We start from the raw sequence: 16,787 nt of genomic DNA, 5'->3' as shown, positions 1-16,787 counted from the left end.
TACTGTATATTTTTTTCTCCGACTTTTTAACTGTACTTTTTTGCTGTGCATGTTTTTTCTCCGCATGTTCAAAAAAGAGAGAGTTCTGATACATGTTGAAAAAGAGAGCAAGAAAATAAATAAAATGTGTAAAATCAAGAAATAGAACTATCTATTGAGCCAAGGTAAAACCATAAAAGCACGTCTCTAAATCGGGAGTTGTGCTGGAGCTTGGCCAACACGTTTGGAGTTGGAGGAGACAAAGGAGTAGACATGACTCTCTTGCAGAAGGACGGCAAAAGTGTACAAAAGGTGTACAAGATTTTGATATTCCAATTTTTAAAGGAAATAACATAATATTTATTAAAATAGTGTTATATGTATTTATATTCTTATTTATAATTTTACTTACAACACTCATTCTATTAATTTATTTTTTAAATTCAAATTTTAAACATATTAATATAGAAAAATAAATTCTTTTAAATATATTTAACATTTTCGTAGAGAGGGAGGAGGGCCTCGAGTCATGTGAGCAGACGAGTATCACTCCTGTTCAATGGGTGCACACCCACAGGCTTTCTCATCCACAGCTTTTCATTTATTTATTTTTTTGTTCCGATCCAGACCCAGTTGATGGGCAGTCTAAACCACCCAGCATTTTCCCTATATTATAGGCTCCTAAAATACTTCCTTTTTAAAAAAAATTAAATGGATGATTGTTTTTCTCAAACCTAAGAGTGTAAGACCCAAAAGAAGATTAAAATGTTAGTCTACAAATGAGAAGAGGTGAAATGAGTTAAAATAAAAGTTAAAAATTAAATAAAATATTATTAGAATATATTTTTTTAATATTATTTTTATTTTAAAATTTAAAAAAAAAATTGAATTGTTTATTTTATTTTGTGTAAAAATTTGAAAAAATTATAATGATTAGAAAAAATGAGATGAAAAATTTTGTGAAAATAAATGAGGTCAAATTTAAAATGATAAAATTTAAGTCGAAGAATATTGATATTCAATGAATTCAGAAAAAGTTCAATTTTTCAAATGTTAATAAGGTTGGAATATTGCACTATCATGAAAAATTAGAATGGCAGTAACACATTCTGAAGTGTGCAGATTGCCACTGCAAGAGCTTTTTGTATTTTCAAACCTTTTCTCTCCCATCTGTTTTAATGCAAGGAATGAGGACAGAGTAACATGGTCCATCAGCTTTTACTATTCTCACGGCAAAAAGCTTACTCATCCACTTATTATTAATGCTGTCTTTTATGAGGTAAAGTAAATAAGCAATTCATCTTCCGTCCGCTTACGTCTATTATATTTCTTTATTGCCTGGTTGTAGTGGGCGCTCACTCTATCCCCACCAGTACTTCTGCACTGCATTCTATTTCTGCAATCAAAATCAGTTGCATGTCTTCAATGCCTATAATCTGTTTGTCAAAACTCCCATTGCGCACTAGGCGTTGAAACTATCGTTAATGTCTCTCGCATAATACATTCATTAAAACTTTTTTGTGGGCCATGTATTAAGATGCCTTGCTACTCTCTGGATCATAATTTGGTGTGTCAATCAAGAGTGATTGAACATGATTGTCAATTGTCCATACCCGTGAGTGGTCTCGCATCCTAAATATATATAGTTTCGTATAATCTGATAATCAAGAATAAGCATCGAGATATCAGACCCCACGTTTTATTTGAGTAAAAGCACCCCATTTATGCAACCATTTGTCGGCAAGTCGTCTTGGCTGGGTTCGAGCTTAAAACAATTTGTTTTACTAATTCCAAGGCCTTTCTTTTTCTTTTGGCTCTTTCTCCATTTTCATCATCATGTTTTTCTTCCTCTCCGTGTTTGTTCTTCCACAACTGCATCTCTCTCTCACTCACACACACCCCAGATAAATATATATGTATATATATATATATATATATACATGTATATATTATATTTAACCCCATGTTTCAAACTTTAGGGCCTCACGGGTATTGATTCTCTATTTTTATAGACGGCAATTTGTCCCCAACAAACTTTCACACCTGGTCTTAAACGTTTTATATTCTCTCACTATTCATCCTTTGTCCTAAGCTGCCCCATAGTCCAAACCATGTCTGTCTCTTCTTCTTCTTCTTCTTCTTCTTCTTCTGTCTTTGTTTTCACTTGTTTGCTCATTATTTGCTTGATTACCCTCCACATCACAATGTGTGTAGCCAAACCCAAAAATACCACTCGCAGTCCCCGCCAACTCTCCATTGACTATTACGCCAAAGCATGCCCTCAACTTGAGCAGCTCGTTGGGTCCGTCACCAGCCAACAGTTCAAAGAAGAACCAGTTTCTGGGCCTGCTACCATTCGCCTCTTCTTCCATGACTGCTTCGTAGAAGTAAGCATAATTCCAAGGAATGCATTGATTTTGCATGCATGCCCGATGCCCATGTTAGATGTTAGCATAACATATCATATCATGATCTAGCACGCACCATTGCTCTGATGCCTCTTAGATAACATTAATTCATGTTCATTAAATGCATTTCAAGTTTTTTATCAGACACATCACTTTTAGTTTTTTCTATTAGTATTTATTGTCTCAATTTTTGCTTGAAGGGCTGTGACGCATCAATACTGATATCATCCAAGCCGGGAAGCAAAATGTTGGCGGAGAAGGATGCAGAGGATAACAGGGACCTAAGAGGGGAGGGATTTGAGACCATTAGGAAGGCCAAAGCTTTAGTGGAGAGCAGGTGCCCTGGTGTTGTATCTTGCGCAGACATTCTAGCAATTGCGGCCAGAGACTATGTGCATTTGGTCAGTGCCTGCTTTTTTTCCACCTTCTTTGTGCGATAATTATTATTTTACAATCTCAAATTATGGGGAGTTGAATAGTTAAAACGCTAACAAGGAGGCAATTTACATCCTTTATAACGCTTCATCAATTTTTATGAAGTGCTAGCTCGCCCCTTGTTCCAAAATGTTAATGGTCTTAGATGGCCTGTGAAGCATGTGCGTCCACTTGAGAAATACAACGCACACCAATGAGCTACTCCGTCAAATAATCAACTTCTCGTCATCCATTAGAGAAAATTGTCTATAACTAAAATTTGCGTGATAAAAGAAAGAGAACTGCTACATATATAAAGAGATTACACAAATTAAACCCACATGCTAATGTAGTTTCATGAGATCCATTAGATCTATTTTACAATAAAAATAACTTTACAATCTGACGTACCGTATCAAATCACATCAATTTATGAGTTTAATTTTGTGTAATACGTTCGTATCTAAAATATTTTCCTAAAAGAATATCTCTTGTGATTCTTTTTTCCATTTTTATTTTTCACTTTCTTATTCAGAGTGGTTGTCACTGTATGTTTTTTGCTATTGATGCTGCCGAAATAGAAAGATTGATAGCAGGATTATTTAGTCCTTTATCTGCAGAACAAGTAAACCTGCCAATGGATCAACAGAGTTCCATGTGCCTAACTTGTCGTTATGTTTATTTGTCCTACATTGATCTTTTGTCTCCAACGCTTGTGAGTGTCAGTCTTTATGAAAGTCAAGATCGATTATTTCGTCCTTAGGAAACAGTCCAGGCCATCTTGATTGGCTTTGAAACCATCTGTTCGTCAGTAAATAGGGACAAGTTGTATCATATAAATATGTTAGACTCTGTCCAATTTGGGGAATTTCAGTTTGCTCTCTGGGAGCTAATGGATTGTTTGGTCCGGTTTATGTGCCAAGCTACATTTCAAATTTTGGTTTAAAAATGTGGGTGCTTGATTGGTTGAGTTGTTGAAGTCTCCTGTTATTAAAAAGGGACTTAAAAGTTGGAATTTCACTTAAATTGGATAGTACATTTAAGAGGATCAGAATTCCTTGTAATCGTCTGTTCTAAATATTTTCTATAATTATGACACTGCAATGTGCTGCATTAAAGATTGTAGGATTCATATACTATGTTGCAGGCCGGAGGTCCGTATTACCAAGTGAAAAAAGGAAGGTGGGACGGAAGAAGATCAATGGCATCAAGTGTAGCCTCCAACATCCCACGAGCAAATTCTACAGTGGATCAGCTGCTCAAGCTCTTCAGCTCAAAAGGGCTAACCCTAGAGGATCTGGTGGTCCTCTCGGGTGCACATACAATGGGATTTGCACACTGTGACAACTTTGTGAGCAGGCTGTATGACTATCATGGCACAAAGCAGCCCGACCCAGCCATCGATCCAAGGCTCCTCAAGGAACTGAGAATGTCATGCCCCCATTCTGGTGGCAACACAGACATTGTAGCACCCTTTGATGTTACCACCCCATTCTTGTTCGATCACGCTTACTATGGCAATTTGGTATCTAAACTAGGCTTGCTAGCCTCGGACCAAGCTTTATTTTTGGACCCAAGGACCAAACCACTGGTTCAGGCTTTGGCAAAGGACAAGCACAATTTTTTCCAGGCATTTGCAGAAGCTATGGAGAAAATGGGTTCAATTGGTGTGAAGAGGGGAAGAAAACATGGAGAGAAAAGAAAAGACTGTAGTATGCATATCTCTTGATGGCTGTGTTTTTCTTTTCTTTTTTTTTTTTTAATTTTATGTGTTTGGTGGAGATGATTGGCTTTTGGTCCATTTTCGGTTTAATTTGGTAACCACATTAATTCAGAACACTTTTTGTATCCTATTTCTGTTATATATTATATCTTCATGGAAACATTCAAGATTTAATTTTTCTTTGCAATTCTTTGGGAAAAAAAAAAATACATTTTATTTTAATTAAAATAAAAAGAATTTCGCGTTTAAAAAGTCTAATAAAGTAAAATAAATTAAAGAAAAGAAGATGTACGCCATCTCTGCCTTGTCTTCCTTTTCAGCCAGACCCACCAACCCCACAAGGTTGGCTACTTGCAGTAGGAAAGCCCATCCGATCAGAGCAATGAGAGCCGTCGTTCAGCGTGTTGCCTCCGCAAGCGTCGAGGTCACTCTCTCTCTTTTTCTGTATCTGTCTCTCTTAACCTGCTTCACTGGCTCATAATAGCATTTCTTCAGGTCGAGGGGCGCATCGTATCAGAAATTGGTCCCGGCCTGCTCGTCCTCGTCGGACTCCACGAGTCAGATTCCGATGCCGATGCCGACTACATGTATGTGTGTAACCCCCCCCCCCCCCCAACCATTTCTCTGTTTATCTCTATCTCTACATGTATTTAATCTATTTGTTCTTTAAATCTAATTTCAATTCCGGTGCGAATTCATGAACTGATTTGTGCAGCTGTAGAAAGGTCCTGAATATGAGGTTATTTCCTAATGAGAATACCGGCCGAGGATGGGACCAAAATGTAGTTTCAGCTCTCTTTTCCTTTCTTTTTTCTTTTTTTTTCCGTATGCCGCATATAAGTTAACTGCTACTGAAACGTTCATTTATTTAATTCAAAATTAAAGGTCCTTCTTTTATAATAATTTAAACTGCAGGTAATGCAGAGAAATTATGAAGTTCTTCTAGGTAATCTGGAAAATTTCAATTGTTTTCTTTAATTTTAGCTAGTATATTGCTAAAATATAGGGGGAGAATAATGTTATGGTGTTTGACAGTGAGTCAGTTTACATTGTATGGATTCTTGAAGGGTAACAAGCCGGACTTTCACGTCGCAATGCAGCCCCAGACAGCAAAGCCCTTCTATGCGTCTCTAGTAGAGAGGTTTCAGAAATCCTATAATCCAGATGCCATAAAAGGTTGATGTTGCTTCTTTTCTTTACTTTTGTTTTCTTGATGTTAACGTTACCCTCGTGTGGGTAGCACTGAGTAGATCCTTAGAATCACATTAGTATATATGGTGGTGTTTTTTTGTCCAATTTGTATTAGTGTTGACACTCTGCTTCGTAACATGCCAAAATATGCTGCTAGATGTGTAAGAATCGCAAGTTTGGCTGCAATACATATTTGCAATATGCCCTGACATTAGTATACGTTTCAAGCGGTTTAAACTTGTTATGAAACACAAGCTAGGCATATCTATATAAAAAATGAAATCAAAGTTTTGTTCTCATGCATTTTGATACTGTGCATCTGATCCAGTTGACGAAGTCTATGATGGTTCATCATGGTTCCAACAAAGTGTATAATCAATATCCCACGCATTTTTTGTTCGCACCTCTATTTTATGCAGTCCTACTGAGGCTAAATTAAGAGAAGATTGTGGATACAATTGTTTCTATGTGTGTTGATTATATTCCTTGTTACTAGAAAGCAATTGCCCCATTGATTAATTTTTTTTTCGATAAGTAAATTGCCCATTGATTATTTTACAGCAATGGTTTTCATTTGCTGTATTGGGGAATATGCTAAGACTGTTAGCGAAGGTTAGTATTTGCATGATAGATATAGTTACTTATGTTAGCTGGAAAGTTTGTTTATGGACTGACCTATTTCTGAAATCTTATGAGAAACTTCTTAGGGACTTGCCGGAAACCGTAGATAACAATTTTTGTTGTTCCTGTCGTCTCCGATGATTGTTCCTCAAAGCAAGCATGCACCAGTTTCAATATTCCTACTACACTATTAGGCCTTTCAATGTAGCTATGCTCTAACTACACGACTGTAATTAACATTTTGATGTGCTAAAAAGTAGATGCGGTCATGTTTGATTTTTCTTATAGTTATTTTCAATTTTGTGATTGTAGATGGCATATTTGGAGCAATGATGAAGGTAATACAATATCAGTTCCTTTCTTTCTTGTTTATTCCAACTATTGTTTCAAATGTTTTCTTTAGAGAACCACTTAGCTTTCGATCTTTCCAATGGCATACAGGTCAGTTTGATTAATGATGGACCAGTCACTATGCAGCTGGACTCACAATCCCCAAAGTGAGTACTACCTACCTCAATGAGCTTAGCAGCTGCATTTGATTCACTTCTCCTCATTGTACTGATTACTTTTTTAATTACAATTGCTTAACTTGAAGAGTTGGAACCATTTCAGGAATTCAAATGATGCAGTAGAAGAATCATAATGACAGATTACTCCTAAATTGTGTTTCTTAGTTTTCTTATATGCTGCAGTACTTGGCAAGTAGTTTAGCAGGATGTAAGACATGATTTCTTAATTATAAGCTCTTCATCTGTTGCTGTGATCTCTCTCTCTCTCTCTCCTTTCTTTTTTTCTCTTTAAATCTTAGTCAATCCATTTTATTTGGGTGATGATTGATGAAATTGATGCCAAAAAAGAGTATATGTTAGGGAATAGATACACGGGGATAAAAAAAACACAGGGTTGGTGCATTATAACAGTTAGCACGTAAGCATGGCGGACCAAAAATATGTACAGGGGGAAGAAAGCAGTAAAAAGAATGAGAGAACTTCTTGAACTGTGTTGTTACAAAATGGGCAATATAATGAAGGCGGCAAGCCCCATGAAAATATGCTTGCTGATAATTCAGGTTGTCCGCAGCACGGCATCCTTCAGGAGTCAAATGTTCCATGCTCCTATGACTTTGTGGAGAGGATTGTTGCCGCTGTAAACAGTGCTTCTTTTCCAAATGACAAAACCTCCATGTTCCTACACCATGCCAATTAATTAAACACGAAGCATCGTACTGAAAAAGTCCACACTTGTCAACGTATTACACTCAAGATACTGTCATGCAAGGACAGCAGACCCTTTTGATATCTATGAACAAAAATGATTTGATTGAAGGGGTATGTAATCCTCGTGATATCCTCAGTTTCCTGATGTTCATGTTTAAGAAGGTGTTGGGCTCCCATATTTGTTTGATGATCCCACTACTCAAATGTAATAAAACAGGAAGTATATGACCAAACCAATTTTTTGTAATAATTGAAAAGGATATAAAAATTGGGATTCCAGTAATATTCAATAACTAGGGTCAAATCGCAATAGGTCTGAATGTGTATGCCCGACATCATGTAACATGCCTGTCTTAAAGGCCGAGGTTTAATTACTCAATGCTTGCTTATCAGATAACCACATTACTATAGGACATAAGAAGAAACTCATGCAAAAGAGAACAAGCAAAAGTAAGTTAAACTGCTGAATGCTGATGAGTGATGAGCTTACTCGTCTACTCGTCTCAAACTATTGAAAGCAGAGATCATATTCTCGCATATCTCCACAAGAGGGTTGTCTCTCACATCTTCCTTGGAATCTGGGTCACCTAGAGCAGGTCGTTTTCTGGACGAGAGAAACAAATGAGCCTGAAAGAGAGCGAAACATAAATAGATAGATAAATATGGTAGAGGTTACTACTGAATGAAGATACAATTTGATCAATATTTCAAAACAGGGAAATTGCAAGGCAAGGAAATTAGCTGTCAGCATGGTGAGGCAAGTGTCAAGGCATAAGGCATAAGCCTTGTTATATATATCGTGGTTTTATGTCAAGAGATACGGAAAAATAAATCATATAAACATATGCTGTAATGACATATATGACAAATAATGACTCATGCAGTAAAACAGTGTACATCAGAGCTAATAGCCCACAGCTTCGAGAATCAAGGAATGGAAAAAAATAGAAAAGTAACGAACAACATCACTCAAGATTAATCATTATCTACTTAACTATGTTACCAGATATTGTTTGAAAAACAAAAAGGATCACCTTAAAAGCATGTGCCAAGAGCAACTGAATTACTTCAATGCCAATCTTTTTTATGATGCTTTTTGTACTTGTAGTACTTGAAAAGCACTTCAAGGCTCCACTTAATGTTGCATCATCGGTAGAACCATTTGATCTCCGAGTGCGAACAGGAGGCTGGCAAAAATGAAATATAATTAACCTATGAAGATATTTTATAGTGGGAGATACTTGCTGTATTGCAGCCATAACTACGTCAAAGACTTAAGGACGATATAAGATTGAACACCGTAGATATAAATCTTTGGGACAATTGAAATCATGGAACAATAATCTGACTACTTACCTTAGGTGTGTATTTCCAGATATACTGCAAGATTATTTCCAGCTTCCATTTAGGGTCATTGAAGACCTGCAAAACATCGTCATTGTTGGCACAAACATGGAAAAAGATCTAGGTCTTCTTAATCACCAGAAACTAAGGAAGCATGGGCCTTTTACAAACTCAAAGCAAATACTTAATATGCAGTAAATGAATACCTGGAAAAATGGGGAAAGAATCTCATCATTGTAAGTTAGTTCATCTAGAATTACCTCTATCAGCGGGGTTCTGCACCAGATTGCAGTAACACATTCATCTATCAACAAACATATAAAACAAGCACGTGCACAGTGCACTGCACGACACCCGCAGACACAAATGCATGCCAAAACTTTCACCATATAAGAAACTTAACCTCACACCATCAGCTCTGGTAGTATAACCTTGCATATCGGCTTCCTTCTTCGACATATCAAGCTCCATAATCTAAAAGGTTGACAATATTAAAGCTCATGATGAAACTGGTTCAAACTGCTCTAAACGAAATGATTACGAGGAAATTACCAGCGTCAGAAGTTTCTGCACTGCAATGCAAGTATTATTTCCTATTTCCGGCAAAGCAACTGCCACAGCAGGATCACAATTATCAGATGGCTTTGCCACAGAAGTCTCTAGATACGTTGGATCATTACTGAATGTAGATTGGATTTGATACAGCCCACACATAACAGTCAAGCAATCCCTCACTAAGACTTTGCAGTTTAATTTTCTTGACCCCTGCAAAGAAATCTAGTTTGAACATCCTCACATTATTTCAATTAAACAAGAAATAGTGCCCCCAAGGAACTGGCATTAGGAAGTTAAATCTGAGAGCAAGCAAGACAACACAAGAGCCATGATATAAAAATCACTTGATGACTATGTATTAAAAATGGAAGAGATAAAATCCCTAATGTTCATGGCTTGAAGGACAAGAGTATACCAGAACCATGTTGAGCAAAGATTCCCTCAGAAGGGTCCAGTTCATAGTTTCTGCAGTACAAAAATTAGCTGCATAAACCGTCCAAATATGGAAGGCATAAAAACAATGATATCAGCTTACCTCCACTTTTACGAGGTAGCATATCTCCTTCTAAAACATTCAAAAGATACTGGAACACCAACATGCTCCCCAAGGTCTGCAAAAAGAATAAGAATGAATTAAGAACGTAGCAAAGTTGTGCAAAAGCAAAATGATAAACTATTGGCATTGAATAGCAATAACCTAGCAGATATTAAAAAGCTCAATGAAAGAATAACATTTTTCTTTTTTTTTTTTTGGTAAGTAGAACAGCATAAAACACTTAAAACACTTGCATCAGATATTAATTTTTTTTTTCGTTTACTTAAAAAAAAATAATTTTGCAGGTTTTGTATTGGGGATAGAACTGCTATAAGTATACTCTAAGCAGACAAGGAATTACAGGTCAAGAAATCTAAATCAAAAGATAATATCAGGTCGAGAAATCTAAAAGCAATATGGGGAGCTAAACTTGTTCGGCTTCTCTATAATCAATTATGAACAAATACTTCACGCCCTTCCAAAAAAACTCGGAAAATAAATATACCAACCTTGGTGTCTAATGTTTTAAAATTTGCATCACGAGCCACTTCAGCAAGGTCTTGTATCAGAAGATGAAAACCCTGAGGTTGGCAGAGACAATGAAATGAAATGCTGAATTGCAATCAAGTTCAACAAATCAAACCCACTAGAGAATATATAGAGTAGAACTGAGAACATCATCCATCACTCTGCACCTATGTTCTACAAAGCCCTCTAGCATCCTCCTCACATGGAAAAAGTCTATGCACATATATAATGCAAAAACCTGCTATAAAATTAAATGGAAGCATGCCTTTGATATTCATTAGTAATTTACTGCTATACACTAAGGCCCCATTTGGATGTTGAGATGGTCTCCTCTCATCCCATCTCATCTTCATCTCAACTCAACATCCAAACACCACTCAAACACAAATATTTTTCAATTTCAAATCTTAACTTTTTCTTCTAATCTTACCTAATCATTACAATTTTCCGAACTTTCAAACAAAACACAAAAAATAATTCAACTTTTTCAAATCACAAAACAAAAATTATATTAAAACGATATTTTAACTTGACAATATTTTTATTCATCTTTTTCTCTCTCCTTTCCCAAAACCCCATAAAACATTTTAACTCAAATCACTTTACTACTATTCACAAACAATTTTTTAATATAATTTCATCTTTATTCACAAACCATTTCACAAACAATATTTTTATTCATATTTTTCATATCAACTAATCTCATCTCAACATCCAAAGATTCCAAACAAGGCCTAAGGTGTGGTTTAGAACTTCCTTTGGGAGGTGATTTGACCCCTTAAGTTAAAATTACATAAAATATAAAAGAAAAACAAATTAAGGAAGCATTTAGACAGAGTCAAGAACAACAGATAGTACTCACAGAAGAGTCAAATGGTCCACCCAAGTTTTTGTCAGCCACTTCCTTCTCACTACTACTAGTACCTAAGTCAGCAACAAATGGCGACCAAGCCTAAAAGCAAACAGAAAAGGAGATTGATTATCTAGCAAGATGTTTAAATTGAAGCAGCATATGTATTATACCAAAAGGATGAGGAAACACATTAAGTAGTCATATCTATATCCTACCTCTTTAACCAGGACAAGTTCAAGTGGGGCACTAGAGGATGATTTGGATCTATCTGAGCCTGATAAATACAGCCGAGGGTAACGCTGCATTGAAAAATAAAATTACATCAGATTGGAAATTATCAGAATAATTGGGCACCTGCAAATGTAAATTTAAACTGAATTAAATTAAAGGGGTCGATTAAACACCTTATCTAATTCATTCAAAAGCTGGAAACTTGGCATAATCAGTTCTAAAGATTTGCCAACCCTTAAGATCCGGAACACCGCTGCACACATTTTGCTTCACAACAAAATTCGTACAAAAAAAAAAAAAAAAGTGGTCATTTAGATAAAGACGAACATAACACATTAATCTGTGGTTTTCTTTTCCTGAAAATAAGTTACAAATTTCCATTCACATTGATTGGCATATTTGCAAGTAAATATACAATATCCTTACCATAAAAAAGAGGAGATGATGGTTAGTAGTGCTATAAGTCTTCTTAGATTAGTAAACTGATAAAAACAGTCAATCGAAAAAAAAATAAAGATGATAACTAACATGGGCACACAGAGACAATTACTTAGTTGGGGGTATTCCACTTTCTGGAACAATAGATGCAGCGCGAACAGCTTCCAGAAAAGCAATCCCTGTGCATCAATCAACATAATGAAGAGACATAAAATGTAGGAAATGTAGGAAAAGTTCAGAAATTCAAATTCCAATTTAAGAATCTCCTATAAGATTCCCCACACTGTTTATCAGCAGTTCCAGTTGCGTTCGACCTTCCATTTTCCGGGAACAAGAACGACAAAAAAGTAAAATCTAAAACTTTCACTTCCCTTTTATTTTCCTGCGGTTATTTAGGAAACCAAACAGAGAATAAATAAGCAAAAAGCAAATCAAATAAATAACGTACTATCATCGTTGGCGTCCCGATTCTCTTTAGTCTCAGAGGCGTCGAGAATAGCCAAGATGTTCTCTTCGATTCCGCCTCTCCCGATAGAATTCTCCATCTCCCACTTATCTGTCCGATGAAGAAAAGAAAAATCAAGCCCTAAAATTAGTTCTCTACAGAGCAAATACAGATGAAAATGGCGGAAATATTAAATAATTAATTAATTGTTTTATTTTCCCGCCAAATTCGAGAACCCTCTAAAACTGATTACTGTTATATCCATCAAATAATCTCACAAATTGACGTGATTATATTTAATATCTTATATCTATTTTATAATAAAAATAATTTTATAATCTAATGAATCACATTAAACTATATCAGTTTATAAAATTATTTTTATATAATTCTTTTATATCTAGAATATTTCACAAAACTAAAAGATTAATACCAAAAACACTTCTAGATGGCCCCATTTTTAACAAAAAACTTGTAAGCTTGTACATTTGGAATTTATACTTATCATTATTTCTAGGGATGAGTATCGACTTAGTTCGAGTCCAATTCCTCTAAATCCAACTCTAACTTTAATTTGCGTAGGTTTCGATTCGACTCCGACTTGTCAAAGTATAATCGGATTTGGACTTTCAAATTTGGGTTTCCTTTTTTTTAGTTTTATATTTAACCCATTTAAAAAATAATTTTTTGCGGGCTTTCAAATATCAATTTTTTGAAAAAATTTAAAAATTAAAACTAAATCATTCACTGCTAATTTACTTCTATATTAATATTTAACTTATTTTTATACTGTATTGTATAATTACATGTTATCATACTATAGTATTACATATTATTTTTAGTATATAATTACATGTTATTATACTATAGTATTACATGTTATTATATTATGATAGTGTCTAACTTATTTATAATTTATTTCTACACTATACTTATTTCTAGTGTCTAATTACATGTTATTATATTTTAGTAAATTAGTATTTGTGTTATTAACTTATTATACTATACTTATTTAAATACTAGTGTCTAACTTATTTCTATACTCGATTATGTATGGTAATAATATAATGATGTTTGCAAATACTGAACTATCATTAATCTATTTATATTATAGTATAAGTATATTATTTTATAATAATTAACTCATACTAATATATTATTGAATTTAACTATATAAGTCATTGTTATATAACTATATAACTAATTTACTAGTATATATGATAAATATATAGATAAATATATATTTTTATAATATATATTACTATATATAAAAGTAGAGTAATATAATTCTAACATGGCATTCTACCTATAAAAGTAGGCATTATACTCATTAAATTTAAAGTGTTATGTTTATGAAGCGGTAAACCTTTTAAAATCAATGTTTCATTATGAACCGTTATAACTTTTAAATTTTATTTATTTTCTTACATATAAAGATATGAAACAGTTTAAGACTTCACCTAAAAGTACTAATTCAACATTTATATTGTTTTGCATTTTAAGTGAAGTCATATGACTCCGATGTGGCATTCTATCCATAAAAGTAGGTGCTCTACCTATTAAATTTGAAGTGTTATGTTTATGAAGCGATAATTCTTTTAAAAGCAATGTTTCATTATGAACTGTTGTAACTTTTAAGTTTCATTTCTTTTATTACAAATAAAAATATAAACCGATTTAAGTCTCCACCGAAAAGTGTTATTTCAACTTTTATATTGTTTCGTCAAATAAACCGCCCTATAAACCATTTCGAATTTCTCTACTATAAAGCCCAGTCTCTCTCTAAATATCTCTTCCTCATACACAACAATCTGCGCATTGTGTGGATTATAGGCTCGTATATATAATATCGGAGTTAGATTCAGAATAGGAGTTGAATGGTAAAGTCGGAGTCAAAGTCGAAGCATAAAGTCAAAGTCGAATCAATACTATGAGGACTTGAAGAAGTACTCTTATTGCCCCGTTGAAGGGAGACTTTGCAATGGTCAAGCAACAGTACGATCAAGGAAGAAGAATAAGCAGCTAGCGAATCATAAATCCTCCTGTAACCTGTTACTTTGTTATCAATCATTTTGTGAGTTAGGAAACTGTCCCCTGCATCAATATTACTACTGGCTCTCTCTCTTTATTATATCTGAGCTGCAAACGTACGTTTGGAAAGAGCTATGTCGACATACATCCATGCTAGCTATCCATTGCAAATTTGCAGTTGACATGAATACAGACTTCATTGTTTGAATTAGGTATTTAGGTTTGTTTTAACAGAGTGGGTTTGTCTTCCTTTCACTCTCTTGTACTCTATATTTTGATTAGTAGATTTATTTGAGATTGTCTACGTCAGGAAATGTAAACTATTTTTTTTAGAGCCAAACTACTTAAGTCTCGGTGTCTTGTGTGATCATTGAAACTTATTCTTAGGGGTGCTACCCGCACCATACGGTGCGGGCCCACCCCTCCCTGCCCCCGCGCCGCATAGGATGGGAGTGGGGTTTTCGTTAAAGTTTTGAATGTCGTTTCAGTTAAGACATTGGAACGAAATATTTTGATATCGGCATAGTTTCGTGATAATTTATATATAGATAAATTAATTATCTATGTATAAATTATATTTCAAAATAACATCAATGCAAGTCTTAAAAAGTTAAAACACATATTTATAAAACTCAATAATACTTCTAAGTTTTTAATCCAACTATTAAAAACAATAATCACTCATTTTCATCACGAAAATGGGAGTATGAATTTGATTTTCAGTCCTTGAGAAAAGATGATTAAAAAAGTTAAGAAAATAATCTGATGTGAGAATTGGAGTGAAAATTATAAAAATACACTGAAAATACAAAAATTCACTAATTTCGGCCGATACACCGAAATCGGCCAATACACCAAAAACCGGTCAGTATTGATCGAAATGCACTGGTACGACTTGTATTTGACCCGATATGAAACATATATCTTCCCTATACCTGTACCTGTCACTGTCCCGGCGCGGTAAATACCAACCAGTACAACACGATATCTAAAACTCTAGTTTTCACCCCGGCACGTGCGGGGGCAGGGTACCCCGTTCTGGTACTGGGGTGTGGGGCAGATCCCCCCCCAAAAAAAAGGGGGGGGGGCATGGGCTTAGAAGCAGCCCATTTCAGCGTTTCTCGGCTATTTTGGACCCAACAATAAAATAAAAGTATAATAATTAAATAGAAATAAACAATGAATTGAATTTGCAATAATAAAAATACGAATTAAAAGAAAATGAAGTACTACTAATACTCCTAACTCCTAACTCCTAAGCTATTACAATTTACAGTAATACAATTTATAATAAAACTATAATAACTAAACTATTAAAATAATACAAATTAAAAGAAAATAATTACAAAATTACAAACATAAAATGGATATTGTATCAACATTACAAAGAACTGAATATGTAAAATCTAAATACAATTAAACATAAATGATAAAATTGAGCCGTTTGAACTTTGACTTTGACATTTTGGGGTGGGTGGCCAAGGGTGGAAATAGAGTTTAGTGCTGCCTGCTATGAGTCGTGAAATCATAAAATCTGAAACATTAACAATTGAATAGGAAGATAAATTAGAATTATAAATAAGAAATAAAAGTTAAAATTACAAAGAACCATTATAAATGAAAAAATTACAAATTAAAATCTGACTAACCAAAATGAGATGGGGATAAAGATTCAAGATGCAACATTGAGAATATATCATTTGAATTTCGGCTTGGAATTAGGGTTGAAATTTGAGACTTGAGGTGCCCATATGACAGTAAGATTATAAAAACAATTAGAACCAATAATTATATAAATACGAAAAAAATTAGGGAACAATATAAATTATACAAACCTATGACAAATGGCAATGGTGGGTCAGGGTCTAATATGGTGAAGTCATACTGCAGCGGAGGTAGACGTTGTATCATGCATGGTTATAATAATTAAATTTGAAATTAATGCCGATGAAATGAATATAAATAAAATAAATAAAAATAATAAAATGAAATCAACGATTACTATATCCAGGCTAATCACCACCCTCCTCCTCGTCGGCTTCATTAAAGTTAAGAATAATCGAAACATGAATTTGAGTCCATTTGATCCAATTCTGAGTGCAAATCAATGCCTCCACAGTGATCGTGGACAAATAACTCTGGAATAGATCCAATATATAGCCTCTGGTACTAAAGGCCGACTTTGAGACTACGGTGCTAATAATGATGAACAAAATACTACGAGGTATCTCTCCAAAAACAGGGTACTTCACGGCATTGTTCTTCCAACAACCT

General features: G+C 34.5%; 3 protein-coding genes across 7 annotated transcripts; 2 read left to right on the top strand and 1 right to left on the bottom strand.

Moving 5' to 3' along the window:
- The first annotated feature begins 1,684 nt into the window (after window positions 1-1,684).
- LOC121267742 (peroxidase 19-like) lies at window positions 1,685-4,684 on the top strand. The gene is made up of 3 exons (XM_041171771.1): window positions 1,685-2,366; window positions 2,588-2,788; window positions 3,949-4,684. Exons 1-3 carry the CDS (start codon window positions 2,091-2,093, stop codon window positions 4,528-4,530), a joined length of 1,059 nt encoding a protein of 352 aa, XP_041027705.1. The 5' UTR covers window positions 1,685-2,090; the 3' UTR covers window positions 4,531-4,684.
- A 103-nt stretch (window positions 4,685-4,787) lies between these two features.
- LOC121267743 (D-aminoacyl-tRNA deacylase) lies at window positions 4,788-7,099 on the top strand. Its single transcript, XM_041171772.1, has 8 exons — window positions 4,788-4,948; window positions 5,020-5,111; window positions 5,240-5,306; window positions 5,440-5,470; window positions 5,560-5,700; window positions 6,649-6,674; window positions 6,778-6,833; window positions 6,949-7,099. Exons 1-8 carry the CDS (start codon window positions 4,811-4,813, stop codon window positions 6,977-6,979), a joined length of 582 nt encoding a protein of 193 aa, XP_041027706.1. The 5' UTR covers window positions 4,788-4,810; the 3' UTR covers window positions 6,980-7,099.
- A 140-nt stretch (window positions 7,100-7,239) lies between these two features.
- LOC121267741 (negative regulator of systemic acquired resistance SNI1) lies at window positions 7,240-12,749 on the bottom strand. Of its 5 annotated transcripts, none has more exons than XR_005941071.1 (15): window positions 12,486-12,749; window positions 12,150-12,216; window positions 11,773-11,866; window positions 11,584-11,667; window positions 11,378-11,467; window positions 10,497-10,568; window positions 9,988-10,063; window positions 9,868-9,917; window positions 9,450-9,674; window positions 9,301-9,371; window positions 9,104-9,173; window positions 8,910-8,975; window positions 8,588-8,740; window positions 8,044-8,140; window positions 7,240-7,524 (listed from the first exon to the last, which is right to left on the bottom strand). XR_005941071.1 is itself a non-coding variant. In XM_041171767.1 (15 exons), the coding sequence occupies exons 1-15, from the start codon at window positions 12,580-12,582 to the stop codon at window positions 7,452-7,454; spliced, it is 1,425 nt and encodes a 474-aa protein (XP_041027701.1). In that variant the 5' UTR covers window positions 12,583-12,749; the 3' UTR covers window positions 7,240-7,451. The 5 variants fall into 5 exon arrangements, 3 of the variants coding, with proteins under 3 accessions (XP_041027701.1, XP_041027702.1, XP_041027703.1); XR_005941072.1 differs by having other exon boundaries at window positions 9,450-9,662; XM_041171767.1 differs by having other exon boundaries at window positions 8,044-8,180.
- Window positions 12,750-16,787: the final 4,038 nt, after the last annotated feature.

This window comes from Juglans microcarpa x Juglans regia, chromosome 5S (assembly GCF_004785595.1).
Source record: "Juglans microcarpa x Juglans regia isolate MS1-56 chromosome 5S, Jm3101_v1.0, whole genome shotgun sequence".
In the NCBI taxonomy this organism is placed as follows: Eukaryota; Viridiplantae; Streptophyta; class Magnoliopsida; order Fagales; family Juglandaceae; genus Juglans; species Juglans microcarpa x Juglans regia.
This window is presented reverse-complemented; position numbering and strand designations above follow the sequence as displayed.

What these genes read in the sequence shown, in the direction of transcription:
- LOC121267742 (XM_041171771.1), top strand. Translation starts at nt 2,091, where the DNA reads ATGTCTGTCTCTTCTTCTTCTTCTTCTTCTTCTTCTTCTGTCTTTGTT. An exon ending in TCCATGACTGCTTCGTAGAA is followed by an intron (nt 2,367 to 2,587) that starts GTAAGCATAATT and finishes TTTTGCTTGAAG; the next exon opens with GGCTGTGACGCATCAATACT. An exon ending in CCAGAGACTATGTGCATTTG is followed by an intron (nt 2,789 to 3,948) that starts GTCAGTGCCTGC and finishes ACTATGTTGCAG; the next exon opens with GCCGGAGGTCCGTATTACCA.
- LOC121267743 (XM_041171772.1), top strand. Translation starts at nt 4,811, where the DNA reads ATGTACGCCATCTCTGCCTTGTCTTCCTTTTCAGCCAGACCCACCAAC. An exon ending in GCCGAGGATGGGACCAAAAT is followed by an intron (nt 5,307 to 5,439) that starts GTAGTTTCAGCT and finishes TTTAAACTGCAG; the next exon opens with GTAATGCAGAGAAATTATGA. An exon ending in TATTTGGAGCAATGATGAAG is followed by an intron (nt 6,675 to 6,777) that starts GTAATACAATAT and finishes AATGGCATACAG; the next exon opens with GTCAGTTTGATTAATGATGG.
- LOC121267741 (XM_041171767.1), bottom strand. Translation starts at nt 12,582, where the DNA reads ATGGAGAATTCTATCGGGAGAGGCGGAATCGAAGAGAACATCTTGGCT. An exon ending in AGTGGAATACCCCCAACTAA is followed by an intron (nt 11,867 to 12,149) that starts GTAATTGTCTCT and finishes TTTGTTGTGAAG; the next exon opens with CAAAATGTGTGCAGCGGTGT. An exon ending in TTAAAACATTAGACACCAAG is followed by an intron (nt 10,064 to 10,496) that starts GTTGGTATATTT and finishes TTCTTTTTGCAG; the next exon opens with ACCTTGGGGAGCATGTTGGT.